The sequence below is a fragment of the Sander lucioperca genome, chromosome 18 (genome assembly GCF_008315115.2).
Source record: "Sander lucioperca isolate FBNREF2018 chromosome 18, SLUC_FBN_1.2, whole genome shotgun sequence".
In the NCBI taxonomy this organism is placed as follows: Eukaryota; Metazoa; Chordata; class Actinopteri; order Perciformes; family Percidae; genus Sander; species Sander lucioperca.
The window spans coordinates 2,678,840-2,697,556 of NC_050190.1; the positions used below are offsets into that span (position 1 = coordinate 2,678,840).

General features: G+C 41.5%; 1 protein-coding gene across 2 annotated transcripts in view; it reads left to right on the plus strand.

Annotated features, from left to right (window-relative positions):
• Positions 1-18,717, plus strand: part of LOC116036812 (nesprin-2-like) — a 49,654-nt gene that overhangs the window by 14,394 nt on the left and 16,543 nt on the right. For both annotated transcript variants that reach the window (XM_035994505.1, XM_035994506.1), the window contains 8 exons: positions 266-600; positions 1,346-1,490; positions 4,032-4,232; positions 6,005-6,264; positions 6,763-6,922; positions 9,682-9,837; positions 11,271-11,411; positions 15,371-15,547. In XM_035994505.1, the coding sequence (XP_035850398.1) occupies positions 266-600; positions 1,346-1,490; positions 4,032-4,232; positions 6,005-6,264; positions 6,763-6,922; positions 9,682-9,837; positions 11,271-11,411; positions 15,371-15,547 (1,575 nt within the window). The remainder of the gene's footprint in view (positions 1-265; positions 601-1,345; positions 1,491-4,031; positions 4,233-6,004; positions 6,265-6,762; positions 6,923-9,681; positions 9,838-11,270; positions 11,412-15,370; positions 15,548-18,717) is intronic.

The window sequence follows — 18,717 nt, forward strand, 5'->3', positions numbered from 1 at the left end:
AGGTCTCAACCCCTCAAAGTCTTGGTCTTGTCTCGGTCTAGATACACTCTGGTCTTGGTGATGAATTGGTCTCGGTTTAGGTAGTCTTGACTATAACACTACTTAGCACAGTTGTGTGCACACTCCGTTAAACAAAGCTGTGATGAATTCTAATTGACATGGATAATATGGTCAAAAACATCTACAAATGGACTGACAACTGGAATGCTATAGCCCTAATGTGATTAGAGTGTTTCGTTAAAATTGTATGTTTATTATATTTTAGGAGAACATCTGCCAGGCCAAGGAGTCTCTGAGAGGCTACACGTGTGCTGTTCAACAAGCAGCACAGTTCCTGAGGGACATTGAGGTCTCTCTGCTGCCACCGCAGGGCTCTGCTGGACTCTGTTCTGGACGGCTGGAGGAAACCCGGCAGGCTTTGGCCTCACTGCAGCAGCAGTTCCAGACCCATGTGGAGCAACTCCAGAGCCAGGTTACCCTTCACCCTTACCTGTCCCCCCAGAAGGTGGAGCAGCTCCAGGAGAAAATTCTAAGCCAGCTCCTGGTGAGGATGTCCACTCTTCAGGCAAAGGGACACATACGACTGGAGTGTCTCAGCAGGTAATAGGCTCACAGATGAAAGTCTGATTACTCAGTCTTCTCATAAAAGTCTTAAAGATGCCAGTTTGTACTTGTATGTGCAAAGAAAAAAACTAAAATGTATTTTATGTCCTACTTTGGTAGCCGCACAAACTACTACTACTACAAACTACAACTACAAACTGTTGTCTTTTCCTGGTTATAAAGGCTGCGTTACAGTAAAGTAATGTTATTTTCTGAACTTACCAGACTGTTCTAGTTTGTCTATTATCTGCCTTTACCCACTTAGTCATTGTATCCACATTATTGATGGTTATTTATCAAAACTCTCGTGTAAATATTTTGTGAAAGCACCAGAAGTCAACCCTACAATATCGCCGCAATATTGACATCAATGTATTTGGTCAAAAATATCGTGATATTTGATTTTCTAGATTTTTCGAAGCCCTACCTTCATGCGTTACATATTACAATAATTTAGCATTATTCAAAGACAAGTTTACAAAATGCTTTAAGGTATACTTTTCAAGAGTAAATAAGATAGTATATATTTATTTTTTGTGAAGAGTACAAAATCTGCATGTAATGACATCGGTGAGAAACATTTAACAAACTGGGCCACAAAACACACATTACCTGGAAGAGACTCAAAGACCTACCATAGACATCCAGCCATTCTCCATTCCATTCAAATTTCTTTTTGCGTGAGTTGAAGCAATATCTTCTTCTTGTTGGACATTAACAGATATGAAATTCTGTCTTTCAGTTGCGCAGAACATCACAGAAAATACATCCAGTGCCAAGATGAGATCATCCAGAATGTGAAGAGCGCAGAGAACAGCCTCTCCCAGTTCATCTGTCAAAAGGTCACCTGTCTCGCTGACTGTACTGACCAGCAAACCAAGCTCAGAGTACGTATCAAACTTCACTACTCCGGGGACACGTATTATTCACCACTTTATGTTTTGAAGTAAAGAGATCAGTAAAGCATACATGAAAAAATAAAAAAAAAAACTTTGAAATTTTAAAGGTGTTACAAGGCTAAGCTAACATAGGCTCGTAGAACAAAGAAATACAGCTACTAAAGGCTAACTTAGCTCGTAACATTAAATATATTGTCTCCTATCCTACGTGTGTGCATTTAACGTGAGAGTGAGACCAAAGCTGGCCTGGATGAGTGCATATCTTTCCCACTCCTAGTAGGGCTGTGTATTGACAAGAATCTGGTGATACGATACGTATCACGATACATGGGTCACGATTCAATATATTGCAATATATTTCGATACTGTGCGTAAGGCGATATATTGGGATTTTTTTAAAGTATAATTTTAGAAAAACTAATATTTAAAAAAAGACATGATGTTCATAAAAGTCAAAGAAGTTTACTTTAGGTAAACAATTCAGTACACAGAAAATCAAACTGCCATTTTGGGATTGTGGTTCACAGGTTGTTAGTGAGCAAATTTTTAAATGCTAAAGTAGGCCAAAGTTCAGCCATAGCTACATTGTTAGCTTCTAGCAAAAAGTCAGGCACTGCTAGGCACCAAGGGGGTAAGCCTCTCCCCGGAAAGCGTAGCTCCTATGGCACCATTTTGATGCTACCAAGCCATCACCTCCCGTTAGCATTCCATTGACTGCCATTCATTTTGGCGCCACTTAACTTTACATCTGAAGCGTTTAAAGACTGTATTTGCATTATTTCTGCATCTATTTATTTCTAAAGAAACACAACAATGTATAAAAGGCTCCATTACCTTGTATCTCACGTTATGGCTCCGTAGTAGACGTTTTTGTAAAAAATAGGCTAATGATTGCGTGATAACCACGGGACTTACTGTCACATAGTAGAGGAATTACCGTATAATACAGGAGAAGCTCGCAGGCAGTTTCGACTTACATTAGCTGTTTAAGTTTAATTACTAATGTTAACTAGCATTTTAGTTAGCAATAATTAGCCTGTGCCTATATTATCTCCTTACATATACCTACGCTCTCCGTCTCTGTAAGATTGGGAATGATTGAGATTTCTCTTGGCATAGCTACCAGAAGACTTACAACTTTCAGACAGGTTGCTCATGTTACATCTACGTCTTCGAGCTCAGTTGGAGGCTGCGCAGTAACGCTCAGCCATCACCGGAAAAGTGCTTCTAATATCCTTCACTGGTCTCCGTCCAGAGCAACGGAATCTGTTGGTCCAGTTTATATACTGTCTATGCAAGGCACTGTTAGGCAAGGACACTAGTGGTGCGTCTCAGCATAGCCATCTAGCGGTAGGGGGTTTAAACACAACATAAACGTGAACCACTGTCTTACATGAATATTTTTGAACGTAAAAAAAAAAAAAAAAAAAAAAAACAATAATACCTTTTTGGAAATCGATACAGTATTGCAAAATAAAATATTGCGATACTCAAGTGTATCGATTTTTTCTTACACCCCTGACTCCTAGAGGCGTTTGTGCTGTGTTAAACTGACTCACTCAGCCACTGTGTCATTCCGCGTTCTGAAGCCGGGCCTGCTAGCGTTGGTCATCTGGAGCTCCAGCCTGCTCGGGTGCTCCGAGCAGCTCCAGCATCTCTCGTTGACTTCTCCACGAGCCTGCTCCTTGGTGTATTAGTCAGGTTTTAAAAGGTATATTTTAGTGCTGTCAGTTAAACGCGTTATTAACGGCGTTAACGCAAACCCATTTTAATGGCGTACATTTTTTTATCGTGAGATTAACGTTCTTTTTGGCCTAGCAAACTTTGTAGTTGTTTTCACATGCTGTTGCAACAACTAGTAACGTTAGAAAAACTACAACACCACACCGGATCTAGCTAGACCGGAAACAAAACAACAGGCACGCCGCACACACTTGTTTGGGCTTGCGAGCCAGCCAAAGAGTAGTAGGCTAACGTTAAGTTTTGAGCGAGACGCCGAAATGGATGCCAATAAGGTTCTGAATGGAAAGTTTACTTTTAAAAAGTTGCCAAATGGTTCCATTGACAAGACCAAAGTGATCTGTTTTGTCGTTGTGAACTGAGCTATCCTCGCAGCATGTGATGGCCAAGCACACAGCTGATGCGAATTCTCTGCCCCCTCGTCAAAGCCAATAGATAAAAATGTGCGATTAATTGCAAGTTAACTATGACATTAATGCGATTAATCTTAATAATATTTACAAAAAGTTGTGTTGTGGGAAAACAAGAAAACGTCTCTTCAATCATAAACAGTCTTTCTCTCCAATAGTTTTTTCCGTGTGAAAGCGTGGCTTTCCAGCGTCAGCCTGCAGCGTGCTTGCTTCCTTCTTCCTCCTTCCGAAATCAATCTCAATTTGAATCTCCTCCACAAGTCGCAGTACTGGGTTATGACAGCGTTTACAAACACCTCCCGCCCTGATTTGTCACATGTCAGTACTAACTACATTCACTGACAGACCTGTCGTAACAGATACACTCTCTCGTGTGCAGGTTCTGTCTGAGGATCTGGAGACCCTGCAGAGTCGTCTGACGGAGCTGAAGGAGTGGTGCCCAGAGCAGAGCTGTTGTGGAGGCAGGGAGGCCGCTGTGGCTGCTGTCTGGAAACGCGTATCAAGACTACATCGCTGCACACAACAGCTGACAGCTCGTAGTGAACGGAGGATTGCAGAATGGAGCGAAATCACTAACAGTGTAAGTAACAGTACATTACAGTAAAAATATCTGGGATGAAACGGCAGCAGCAACTGATGGAATGAATATTTAGTAAGAGCAGTGTGAAGTGAAGCTAGCGGTATGTGCTACCGTTGTCAATATGGGAGTTAATAAAAGTGTGTTGGTGTCGGTTAAGACTAAGTTTTTTTTTTTGCTATAGTAATTAGCATGCATTAGCTTCGAGGGCTAACTTTGCTTGTTTACTTTTTTAGGTGAATGTCTTTGTCACTCTAAGTGTCCCACCTAAACCCATTCAAAAACCTGCCAGTTTAATAAAGCATTGCTTAATACTCTAAGAGTCTTTAAGACTGACAAAAGTGTCGAGTACAGCCCTATTAATTCCCTGTTAAACTAAACTAAAATACCATTTTATCTTGCAAATGCCACTACATATTTATTTTACAAGATTTTTTGGCACCCCCCAAAGAGGTTTTAGCCAGCCCCAAAGGACCGCCAGTGCAAAATTGATGAGAATTGACAGAAAAAATGGCAATTCAAATCCTCTCCAAATGTGTTAAATAGCAATTTTCCTAACAACAAGCAGAACATTAACTTGAATAGGAGCGTTAATCTCAGTTTTACTTTCCAGAGTCAGACTCCCAGTGATTTTAACGGTAGTATTAATATATTAATATTTTTTTAAGCAGTGTTAAAGATCCAATATGTAATATATTTACTGTAATAAATCCAAAAATGACCCCAATGTCTCATCAGATATTAAGGAAACATGCTAAGTTGAAATACTATCTTTTCTGACAGCAATGCTAATGCCAGTATTTTCTCCTTTTGAAAATTCCGTTCTGTGACGGAATTTGTGTTTGTGTTTTGGCCTGTGTGTTGTTATCAACTACCCAGTTTGACAGCCAGTACGGGTTGCCAGATATACCTGTAAAAACGTGAACTGTGTCTTTCCGTTAGGTGGAGAGGATGGCGAGGTTGTTGTGTTTTTAGAGGTTCCTACCGTAATTCTAAGCCTAGGTAGTGTGTCTGTCCGTCGGGTGGAGAGGAAAGCGAGGTTGTTGTGTTTTTAGCGGTTCCTACCATAATTCTAAGCCGAAAAAGTGTGTCTGTCAGTTGGATACAGAGCTCCTAACGTTAGCTACTCTGGTATAACGTGAGTGTAACATTAATACAAAAATTGGAGGAATACAGCGTCTCCTGCAGCGGGGAGTCAAAGGCAGAGGGACCGTTACTGCAGCATTCGCTAATGTTAGCTTCTTGTCTCATCTGGGGTCTGATAAACAGTAAATTCATCAAATTCAGTTTCCACAATGCTATTGTCCAATAAACTGTAGCTGTCATATTTCACGGGACCCGCGTGAGTGCGGATTTCATGTTGCGGCTTTCGTCGCAGTTTGTCACTTTGCCTAAGATTGAGTGACAAGTAGTACTCGCCCTGTTGTTTATTTGGATGCCATGACTTCGCGAGTGATGACGTCCTGTCACTGTTCCAGTTGCTCACCCTAAGGGGAGAGAGAGCTAATGACAGTTCGCTTGAGTTCAGTAGAGCACACGGCTCTGCTGAGTCGTGTAATTACGACTTTATGACTTTTCATAAACAGCTGAAGGAGCGGCGGTGCGCGGTGTACATGGCGGAAACCCTGTTGTGCATCTGCCCTATTTCTCGGCAGAAATTTTACCGTGGTGGGCCGCCGCGGTAATATCAACATAGAGGAAACACTGGTTATTATTGTTTGCTCATATTACTAAGAAGAATTATTAAATTATTAAGACTCTGTCTCTGCTCTCAGGTGGAGAAGGCATTGGCTCTCTTGCAGCAGGTGGAGGCGGAGCTCCCTGATGGCTCCCGGGTAAAGGCCTCCACCGAGGACCTGCAGGATCTGCTGCAGTCCTGGGAACAGTACCAGGACAGACTGGACTGCGAACATCGAGCCCTGTCGGCACTGGAACTGCGCGCTGCCAGGCTGCTGGGTGTCCCTGCTCACCTGGAGCAGGCTCCGCCCACTCCGCTCTGTCAGCAGCTGCAGGCCATACAGGCTCGATACGGCAGGTAAGGTGCTGTTTGAGGTGCACTTCATAACTTAATTTATATTACTGTGGCTGAAGATTTCTGGTAAACATCTAGTCCAGTTCTAAATCCTTTGACCCTTATATTTATATAGAGGATAATTTCCATCAAGTGTTAATTTCCTGCATTTCCTGCCTTTAAGTCTCATGATACTTTTCCTACAAACATTCCATCACTCTCTTTTTGTAAATGTATAAATAAACAAATAACTCAATTACCCATAAGCTCTGCTACGCCTGAATAAGCAATCAGAGGAAAGTGGGTCGGCCATAGCCTGCAGTGCCTCTGAGGTTGGGCAGTATTTAAATACATTTACACTGACAGTACTTAAACTGCCATTAGGCTCAGTGTTTTGAATGTATTGGTAGATTTTATTCTCAATGCAAACTCTCACTTTCACTGATTTAGGGTAGGAGGCTATACAGTTGTTAAATCAAATTGTTTGAATTGTTGGACGTATGTGTTTGTGTGTTTTCCCAGTGTGAAGCAGAGAAGCAGGGAGGGTTTGAAGGCAGCCAGGATGGAGCTGGAGGAGAGAGAAAAGGTCCAGGTGGAGCTGCAGGGCGTCCGGGTTTGGCTGGAGGCTGCAGATGGTCTTCTGTCAGAGATGGAGCAGAGCAGCAGCACGGAGGAGCTTCAGGTGGGACACTCCTCTGTTTACAGAAAACCAGAGGTGCAGCTTTTTTTAAAAACAGTTTGCAGTGGTTTGCAAACTATTTCTGGTTGAACATTAAGTATACTTTGAGATGCTTTTGCTCTCACTTGGTAGGTGTGTTCATACATTCAATACAACTCAAATCACTGTTGCTCTCTGAGAATCACTTCACAAGGACCCACAGAACATTGCAAAAGGATTTTCAATCTACCTTCTTTTCCATATATAACTTGCTTTGTTTTGGCGAGGCTTTATGTGACTTTTGACTTGAAAAACAAGTCTCACGATTATTGTTAGTACCAATTGTCAGATGTCACACTGTTTATCTTGGAAAAGGACACAGGATGTGATTTACATAGCAGATATGTATGCTATAGCAGAAAAAAACAAACATTTAATTAAATTTCTGTAGGACTTAAAATGTAAGCATTTCTCAATAAGCAAGCAGCCCCCCAGGACTCCTGGGAAGACCTCTGGGTGTCTCCAGACCCCACAGAGGCCCTTCATCTCAACAGCACATCACAGTGTGCTCAGAGTTGGAGTGTGTCTCTCCCTGCAGCCAGTAGCCAGTGGAGTGTAAATAACAAGTCTCTAATGAGAGACGACAGTTTCATTGTCTGAACTGAAAACACAATGATGCATTTGTACACACTCTTAACAACATTATAGTTCTCTGCTATGTCTATAAAGAGCACATGAATGTCTTAACATTCAGCCCAAAGACATCTCAACAGCTACACACTGAAAATGATGCATTTTAAACATTATGACCAGTCTAATTACCATTGCATACAGTGGGTTGTGTAGCGTAGTGGCCTCGAATGATGGCCAAAAGCGCTTGTCTTTTACTGTGAACTGTTTATCGCTCAATATACTGTTGTATGTTGTGTACATTTCTCACATATAAGCTGTAAATCATTTATTGTAAATAATGTAAATAGCACGTTTTTAACCACACTATACTGTTTTTAAACTAAACAACATGAATTGCTTATTAAATTGTCCAAACAAACATTTCACAACAGGTAGTCTTAGTTTTAATACAATTATTGTGTTAATGAAGCTGATAAAGCTCAACTGGTAGCTAGCTTACAAAGACTAAGTAAATGACAATTTTTTCATAGGTGTTGGTCTCAATATTAAAATTGAATGTTTAAAAAAAAAAAAAAAAACAGGTGAAAAACAGCTATTAAAAACAATCAAATTTATTAATTTACAAGGCTCCTCGGATCTAAAGCTTTTCAAAGTTATGAAAGCAAAGCAGAGAGAAAGAGGCTGTTGACAAGTGCCCAGTAAATTCATCTGAATCTAACCGTTGGCTTGGCCTCAAGCCTGGACGCTGGTTGCTGTTCGCTTCTATGAACCCACCAACCCCAGAATCACTCTGCCCTTTGTCCCCAAACCTGAGCAGAGGCCAACATCTCCCGCGCGCGCACGCACACACACACACACACACACACACTTCTTTTCCCATTTGCAGAAGGTCTGTGTTGATGAAAGACACTCCCCAATCACTCCCACTCCCCTCACCCCTCCTCTTGTACCAGACATCTTTTGTTCAGTGTTGTAAGTGGATCTTCCAGGTGTCCTTTGTAGCCAAGTCATTCCATGGACACACACACAATTCTACTGTACTTGTGAGGACACTCATGGACATAATAAATACTCTAGGCCCTAACCACAATGCAAACCTAATTGTAATTGTGTCTAAACCCTCAAATAGCCCTTTCAAGAAGTGAGGACCTCAGTTAACAAAAATGTCCTCATCTTCCTATAATGCACAGACTTTCCTAAAACGTCCTTCTTTTACCAAATTGTAAAAGACTTTCCTAAAGATCTCCTTATTTTTCTAAAATGTCCTCACTTTAATTATATGTACACGCTTTCCTAAAATGTCCCCAATTTCTTACAATCTACAGATTTCTTAAAGCATCACCATTTTCCTAAAATTTACAGACTTTCCTAAAATGTCCCTACTTTTTAATTTCTTAAAATACAAATTAGTCCTCACAAAGACAGACACACATGAACAAACACACACTCATGCATACACACTTTGCACTCACCGTGTCCCACTCTCTTATGCAAAACTGTCTCCCTATACCCTCTCTTCCTCCCATCTTTTGTAACACACACATACACACACACACACACGCTCGCTCACTCAGTTTCCCGTAGTGATAACAAGATGCACCTCCCTCTTCAGCAGACCATCGGACGCATTCAGACCCAGATAGTCTCCTCTGTATTATCTTGCACATTTGAATTTTCTTATCATCTTATTTAATGTCGGCTATTGTAAAGAATAATCTTGTTGAACTGAAGAGAGAGAGAGAGAGAGAGAGCTTACAAGCTTGTTTGGTGAGAGATGTAGATAAGATCAATGTCTGTGTCCTTTTGTTTCAAAATACTGCAAGATTTTCACTATTTGACTGAAAAATGACACCTTTCCTGACTGTTGTTAATGTTAAAGCTTGTAGAAGAGTGAGGGTTAAAACTGACTGCAACCATCTGCTTACAAGTGTTTTTTGAAGTAAGTGTTGACTTTCACTAAGCTGATTTGTGGCACTTTGCAAAATGTCACAAAGAAAATCAATAAATATTGAGAAGTTTTTATTATCGCTGCGGAACACAAAGCTTTATTGGCCTTTCAGTTTCCTCTTTCAGACATAGACTTAATAATTTTCCTTATTTGGTTTTCCATGTCCTGTTCATTTACACAACTATTCTCTCTCTGGTTTTAGGAGGTTCACAGCGAGCTGTGTAACCAGAAGGCTTTGCTGCAGCGCATCATGGAGAGTCTGAAGATGAAGTACTCAGACATGTACACTCTGGTCCCGGTGGAGATCGACCGCCAGCTGCAGGAGGTCACACACTCACTGCAGCAAGTAGAAGTTAAGGTACACAAGACTTTGATTTTAACATAGCTGATGTGAAGTGCAATAATTAATTTGGGTTTTTAGTAGGGCTGAACGATTTTTGAAAATAATCTAATTGCGATTTTTTTCCCAAATATTGCGATTACGATTCGATATTCGATTATTTTTTTAAGCTCTTTGTCTTCTGTATTATTCAACAAAGAATAATATAATAATGTATAGTATGAACACACAATTACACACTAGACAGTTAAATAAGTAAAAATATAGTATATATCTATACACACACACACACACCAGTGTAATTTTTTACAGTGCACAGAGAGGACTGCCTCCAGCCCCTTCCCCTCGTGAAGTTACGTGCTGCCGTGTGCACTTGTTCAGAGAGGCTATCGTTACGTTAGCTAGTTGCTGGTGTTCTTGCCGTGGGATTAACTGTACTAATAAAACCGTTGAAACACCGCGGCCACGCTGCTGTGAAAGCTCCCCGAACGTCATTTATCAGAGTCTGGTTGTTACCCCTCTCAGTGGCAGCTCCTCCACTCATATCTTTATAACGGAGCTAACCGCTAACCGGAGCTAACCGCTAATCAGAGCTAATCGTTGCCAACCGAGCCTTGAGTTCTGTGTGCCTGTATCCATTAACTGCATGTATAGACTCAAGCCCGAATAAAACCCTTCATTTTATTAAAATGGTTGTAAAAGTTTTAAACTACAACTCAGAGTTGTTTGAATGACAGAAATCAGCTCAAGGTACAGTGTAGCGTTAGCATGCTAGTTGATGCTTTCTCTGCGGAGTGCAGACTGATTGCTCTCGCGAGTCATGTGACCAAATCGCAGCCTTTGCGATTAGGAAATCGCGTTTTAACATATCGCGATATTATCGAAAATGCAATTAATCGTTCAGCCCTAGTTTTTAGCAATGAGCACAACACAATAAATCACAAAAAAACACAAAGTGGAAAAGTAGGGTTAAAGAGTCTTGTTACCGTAATACAGGGAGGGGTGTTACACAATGGAATTCCTGCAAAATAATATAAGATAAGATTGCCTTTATTGTCATTGTACATGGTAACATACAACAACATTTTGGAGAGCTGTTCAGTGAAAGACAGTTTTAAAAAACAAAACAAGACATCACATACATTCAGGGCATGAGATTTAAAATAAATAGATGAATAAATAAGAACTGTACATGAGACAGGGGCAGTGATGAGATAAAATAGCAAGTGCATTTCATAATTAAAAATTTTTACAGTGCAGTGTATGAAATGAACAGTTACTTGATTTCTAACTACTTGAGTTACTTAAGAATTACTTAAAGGAGATTACAGGAGGAAAAGGGAAGAATGATAATCAAATGTTTGGGACAACAACAAATCCAAGACTTATATAGATCTGGCTTGAGAAGCAAAACATGTTTCCTTTTGTAATTGTTGATGTTTGTACTTGAGGTGGGAGAGGCAGTGGAGCAGAGTGGTCCCGTCCACAGGCTGGGGGCGAAGCTGTCTGAGGTCCAGGCTGGCCTCACATCAGTTCAGAAAAGACTTGACCAGAGAAGTCCCAATGTGACTGTGGCAAAGATCACTCAGAAGGTGGGTAGTAATCTGGCTGGATCATTACCACTCTGACATCTGACTTAGTACAAATACTAGAATAAAAGGGTTTCTGTGCAGTGTGCAGTTTAGCTAGATGATGATCTCACACTCAACAATGTTTCCCCCTCATGATCCTATAGACTCTGATATAGTTTGAGAGAGGACGAAAAAAAACTTTAAAGAAAACATTTTATTTATATTGGCCGCCACTTTTCAAAAGGCTTTTCACATTAAGATAACCATTACACAATACAGAATCAATAAATTAACAGCAATAAAGTAGAAAACGTGCCATCAGAAACAATCAAAGTAAAAAAAATCAAAGAACAAGGTGGGTAAAAAGGACATACATAGAACCTCAAAGTCCCATTGACACCTCTTTCCTATGCAAATCTCACAATTTGAAACTGGTGCTGAAAACGGGCGAATCTCAACAAAGCTAAAAGTTGACGTCAACTCCTTTGGCTCTACCTTCTATCTTTGTAACGCCCTGAAATTTACATAGGCCACTGACTGATCTGGGACCAATTTGTCTTGTGAATCTAGGTCGCGCAGATCTCAGAAATTGTATACATTGTTCGTCTGCTATTTCATCACTAAATTCACTTCTGAGACTTTTTTATGCGAGAAATCAACTATGTAGAGGTCAAATATGGGCCGTTTTATGAAAATTGATGGCTAATTGCAAATTTTGTCCGACTGTGTGTTGGAGTTCAGGAGCTCCACAGGCTAACGTGACGGGCCGGTGCTGCCTGGGTTGCTGCCTCGCCGCCCGGCCTGTCCTCCTTCATAGACCCCGGGTACACTTTCGGCATAACTATAGTATATTTAGGGGTCCAAGCCCGAGGGGGCATGGGAACCGCGTAATGCAAGGCAACGCGGTTCACATCTCCAGCGGAGCTGTGGAACCCTATTGTTTTTCTACAGATTTTTTTCCATCATCATTATCCTTCTCCGCCTAAAACTCTGACTACAGCCTAAACCGTACATGGTGGGGGGTTGCCTTTTTCAGGACTGGTCCGAAACTCCGCAAGGACCTCAGGCGCAAAAATTGACCCACTTCCACCACTAGGTGGCGCTATAGCAGAAAAAACGTGTTTGGCCCCATAACTCCCACTCTGTACACCGGACATTTAAAAACCATATATCCACGTGTTCCCTGGATCCATCTGAATCACGTGATATAGGCCACGCCCATTTCCGCCTAGTCTTTTATGCGTGAAAAATCGCGATTTATCAAAAACCTACTTTTTCGATCTCCTCCTAGACCGTGCGACCGATCTGCACGAAACTTGGACTGTAGCATCTCCAGACCGACCTGACAAAAAGTTAAGAAAAAGAATTTTTATAGGATAAAAATTGCGCATATTACGCACGAACAAATTTGTGTAGCTAACTATTAAAACACCAACTTTGCCATATCTCAGCCAAAATAAATGCTATCAAAGCCAAACTTTAGATTAGTGTTTGACATGACCCTCTGGAGGTCCCCTACGCGTTTTACGAAAATTGGTCACTAGGGGGCGCTACAAGTACAAAAAGTTTATATCTCATGAACGGCTCATCTGATTTTTACAAAATGTGATGGGTACCATCTAGGGACACTCTTGAGGCCATCTCTAGAGTGGGGTACTGAGGGGTCAAAGTGGGCGTGGCCTATGGGACCCAAGTCTAGATTCACCACTTACACTAGTGTGAACAACTTTAAATTTACAGGGTAGATAGACAATGGGTCATGGACCACACCTACCAAAAATTACACATGTGGACCACTAGGTGGCGCTATAATGGTTTTTTGCCTTTAACTCCCACATTACACATCGCACATTAGAAATCCTTACATCCACGTGTTCCTTGAATCAAGCTGAATCACATGATATAGGCCACGCCCATTTTTGCTTAAAATCTTTTTCGCAATATCGCACAATGCGCAAAACCTACTTTTCCGAACTCGTCCTAGGCCGTGCCACGGATCAGCACAAAACCTGGTACGTCACATCTCCAGATGGACCTGATCAAAAGTTATTCAAGGAATTTTGCTACGTTAAAGTATGCGCATTTGACGACCAAACAAATTTTCCTACCTAGCTACCACACACATATTCATATCATATCTCGGCCAAATTAAATGTTACCAGCGAATAACTTGGGAGCATTTTTCAACATCAGACTACGATGCTCTGTACCAAATTTGGTGAAGATCGGCCTCTAGGGGGCGCTATAAGCAACGTTTATTTGTTTTGACCAATAACTCAATGCATTTAAATGGGAAATTTGCAATTGCAATATCTCTGCCACAGTAAATGCAATCAACACGAAACTTGTGGTGCTCGTTCGGCATGCAGCTCTGAGGCTCTTTACCAAATTTGGCGAAGATCGGCCATTAGCGGGCGCTATAATGGACGTAGACGCGTTTTGGCCCTTTTACTCAATATTAATGACATATTTGCAATGGGAATGTACCACAGACCTTGCAGCTCACACTTCTCAATATTTACTGATGTTTGCCCCCTACGTTACATTTTGGTTTTCGCTTTTGCGTGCTCCTCTGGTTTTTTACAATAAACAAACTTCTTAACCCACTTGACAAAGTTTCTACAACCTTCAGTGGACAAATGCAACTCTTTTCTCTCAATTTTTCAATCCAAAATCAACACCATTCATAGGCGCCGATGAAAATACTGATCACCCAAGTGTGCCAGACTGCCAGTAGGCTCCATTCATTTACAATTAAACATTGCAGTTGGTGCTAAGTGGAGAGTCTGTCATAGTGTGATTGGTTATGTCGGTGGCATTGATTCTTAATTTCCCACGGAGCTGATCGCGGTAACGTGTCAGTTGAACTTTTCATCTCCAATCCTATCCGTATATCATTGTTAAAGGTACTCTGTATATGCCATTGACATATATAAGAATGGACCAACAGATCCCGTTGCTCTGGACGGAGACCAGTGAAGGCCACTTAGAAGCAGTTTTCCGGTGATGGCTAGGGTTAGTGCGAAGCCTCCAACTGAGCTCGAAGACGTAAATGTGACGTGAGCAACCTGTCTGAAAGTTGTAAGTCTTCTGGTAGCTGTGCCAAGAGAAATCTCAATCATTCCCAATCTTACAGAGACGGAGAGCGTAGGTATATGTAAGGAGATAGCATAGGCACAGGCTAATTATTGCTAACTAAAATGCTAGTTAACATTAGTAATTAAACTTAAACAGCTAATGTAAGTCGAAACTGCCTGAGAGCTTCTCCTGTACGGTAATTTCTCTACTGTGAAACGGTAAGTCGCGTGGTTATGACACAATCGTTAGCCTATTTTTACAAAAATGTCTGCTACGGAGCCATAACGTGAGGTACAAGGTAATGGAGCCTTTTATACATTGTCGTATTTCTTTAGAAATAAACAATGGACAAATAGAGTCTTTAAATGCTTCAGATGTAAAGTTATTCACTGTCAAAGTGGCGCCAAAATGAATGGCAGTCAATGGGATGCTAACGGGAGGTGATGGCTTTGTAGCATTAAAATGGCGCCATAGGAGGTTCGTGGTGCGAGGAGAAGCTTACCCTCTTGGTATATGCATGGAGGTGAACTGTTGACCGCTACGTTTGCAACGGCAACGTACCGTAGACATCGCGGCTTGCGCCTCTCGATATTTACCGACGTTTGCCTCCCCGCCCCCTGGCTTCGGGTTCCGCTTTCAAGGGCTCCCCGGGACGTCGGGGGCGACTGGCGTGGGAGGCTTGGGCCCCGTCATAACTGCTTGCAGTTCTAGTTACAGTTTGAATTTCGTCACGGTATTTATATCACAGCTACCCTAAGGTCTTACAAAGCGAACACTTTTGTCCGATTTCAATTCAATGCATTTTTGGGAATTTGAGGGGTCTCGTTAGGAGGAGCTGCTAGTGTCCCATTCAATCCTATGGGAAAAGTTCGCCTGACATCTGATTGCGTGTGTGTGCTCAGCGTGTGTGGGATGAGCTGGACTTATGGCACTCGTGCGTGGCAGCGCTGGAGGTGGACATTCAGGACTTGGAGAAGCCAGAAGAGGTGCTGACCCTCACTGAGAGACTGGTGGAGGTCCAGCACCTTCACTCCCAGTTGGCCAAACAGGCGGAGCAGAGGACCACCCTCCTCAGCAAGGTCAGGATGCCTTTGGCTCCCCTCAGCCTTCTTTTTCTCTTTTACAACTGCTTGTATGTAATATTATCTGTCTATGATTTCTGAGTCACAATTACACGCTGTCGTGTCTCCATATTTGTTTGGTGTTAAACAACAAATGTGTGTGTGATGACAGGTTTCCGTTGGTGCTGTTGTAATTCTTAAATCACGCAGCCCAGAACTGTGTATTTAATTTAATGTTTATATTGACAAACATCTGATGTTACGTTATGTGTGTGTATCTCGTTTTAACAGTATCATTGGGAAACACTCAAAATGCCCTTCTCACAAGCATTGCAACTTCTTGTCCCACACATGTACCGCTTAGTTGTGAAATTTATGTGATTTGATTTGTAAATTTTGACAGCCTCAAAAGGTAGTATTAAGTACAAGTGTGTGTCAGAGCTTGTTATAGTTGGTAGCTATGTTTCCATCCATTTGTTAATCGAATTATCTGAAGTTCGTTAAAAACATTCATGCGAATAAAGCTGGTGAAAGTATGTTTCCATCCAACGGCTTTAAAGCGAATAAAAACCTGTGGCTAATGACGTCACATGCTGTTTTGCGTTATGTTATGTCCTTAAGACATTTTAAGGTGTTTCCATTCATTTTGAGATCAATTTTTTATTAGCAACATTTATCATTTAGACATACAGAACAAATTCCACAATATGTGCCAGGTAATATCAGATGGTGCACAGAACAGAGAAACACAAATTGAACAAGAACAAAAACCCTCTCCCACCCTCTGCGGTCTCGAGGAAAACAAAACAAACAAACAGAAATCACATCTTGCCTAGTCACGCTCCTCTAGTTCTTGTGGCGCTGAGGTCTTTAGGTCTGATATTTGTGCTGCTGTGCTTTTCCATAGGTTGATAGTTGATGATTTGGCTTTCTTAATCCTAGCTGTAGAGAGCTCAAGCATAACTATATCTAGAAAATACGCTAACCACTACGCAGTTGAGCCGGCTAGCCAAATCTTCCTCTGTCTCTCGAGCAGGTGTAATTTAGAGTCATCATTAAGTAACAAAACAATCGTGTCAGTAGGAATTAGATATCCTATCACATCAGATAGTATTGATGTTGTTTTATGCCAGAACTCATGCACCTGTTCACACTCCCAGACCATATGCAGGAACTTTGCAGTTTGTTCAGGTTGACAGAACGTACAATAGGGAGTGGGAATGGCTTTCGAGACGTATCTCTTCTGAGGAGTCCAATATGTCCTATGGCATATGTTGAAGTGGATATACTGGTGTTTTGGGTTCTTGGAACAGTGGAAAATGTCCCAAACTGCCTCCCAATTAATTGTGTTCCCCTCAGGGCTCAGCTCTCGTTCCCATTTCTTTACTATTGGGAGTTCTCCTATGGATACTTGCAACAGCTTAGCATAAATCTTGGACACTAATCCTCTCACAGGGAAATCAAAAAAACATTTAATGACTGGGTGCACCTCAAGACTGTTTCCCCATGGCACTCCATAACATTTTAGGGCTGATCTTAAGCAAAGATAGAAGTAAAAGGATGTCCTGGGGACCTCAAAACTAGCTCTAAGACTAAAACTCAACATACCTTTCTCATTGAATAATTGGTCTAGAGTATAAATACCTCTGTCCCTCCACTACTTAGAAGCAAAAGGTTTGTTACCAGACATTAAGTGTGTATTGTGCCATATTGGGGTATTCACGTGCCACTTATTGGTGTAGCGCAGGTGCTCCTCCACCTGTTTAAAGTTGGCCAATGTGTTAGCATACACTTTTTTGGACAAACACCTGCAAAGGCCAGGTCTTGCAGTCTTAGACTTCCAATGAGGTTTTGCTCTATTCCTCTCCGTGTAACTGTAGATGATGGGTCCATCCACACTCTGAGGGCCTGTAGCTGAAAGGCCTTGAGTATTTTAGCCTAGATTGTTTATTGTTCCAAATATACTGCCAAATTAAAGTATCAAGTTTCTTCCTGAAATTTATTGGTGGGGAAAGGGGATCATTGAACTTAAGAAATTCACACAGGGAGCTATGTTCATTTTAACAACAGCAATCCTGGACCGCAGTGACGCCAGCAGCGCGGTCCACCTGGCCAGATCCTTCTAAACATTACTTAACATAGTTTCCTAGTTGTCCTGGACCACTCGCTGTAGTGATGCATGTATGATGATGCCCAAATATGTAATTTTGCTTTGGGTTGGTATTGTACCACTAATAGCTGATGTCACATGCCTGTTGTTCAATAGAAGAATATTAGATTTATTCCAATTAATTTTATAGCTGGAGATTGAGCCAAATTCGTTGAAGATCTTACGATTTTTTGGAAGAGTCCTCAAGATCAGAGATGTACAACAAAATATCATCTGCAAATAATGATATTGAGCTGTTATTGGATTTAATCTGGACATTGCATATTTTATTTTGCCTTGGGCTAACGGTTCAAGAGAGATCACAAATAGCATGGGGGAAATGGCTGAGAATGCAAGTCATTGGTTGAGACTATGGCTGTGGGATTCGCATATAAAGTACGCACCATGTCAATGAATTTGGCCCCCAAACTAAGCCTCTCCATTACTTGCCACAAGTAGTTCCACTCTAGGCGGTCAAAAGCCTTTTCCGCGTCCACTGATAAAACTGCTGCCGTTGTTGGAAGGTTTCTGGCTTCTTCAATTACATGAAATAATCTGCGTCATTGTCTGCAGCGTGACGCTTTGGTATAAAACCTGATTGGTCGGGGTGGACTAGCTTCTCAATAAAGCATTCTAAGCGGAGTGCCAAGGCTTTGAAATAGAACTTAATATCAGTCCCAATGAGGCTGATGGGCCTGTAATTTGAGCGCTCCGTAAGATCTTGGCCCTTTTTGGGTATAACAGAAATTAGTGCAGTGTTGGTTTGTTGGTGAAAAGTACCCATCTCTATGGCCGAGATTAAAGCTTGTAAAATGATAGGTCCTAATATGTCAAAGTACTGTAGAAGAAGTTCTGATGGAATTCCATCCAACCCTGGCGTTTTCCCTTTTTTAACTGTTTTTAATGTTGATTTAAGTTCCTCTAATGTTATAGGTTGACCCAGTTCTTCTGCCTCCTCTCAGTCAAGAAGAGGCAGATTTAGCTCTTTTAGGAACTCCTGGCACTGTCAGATCTGGATTGCAGGAGGACTCATACAACT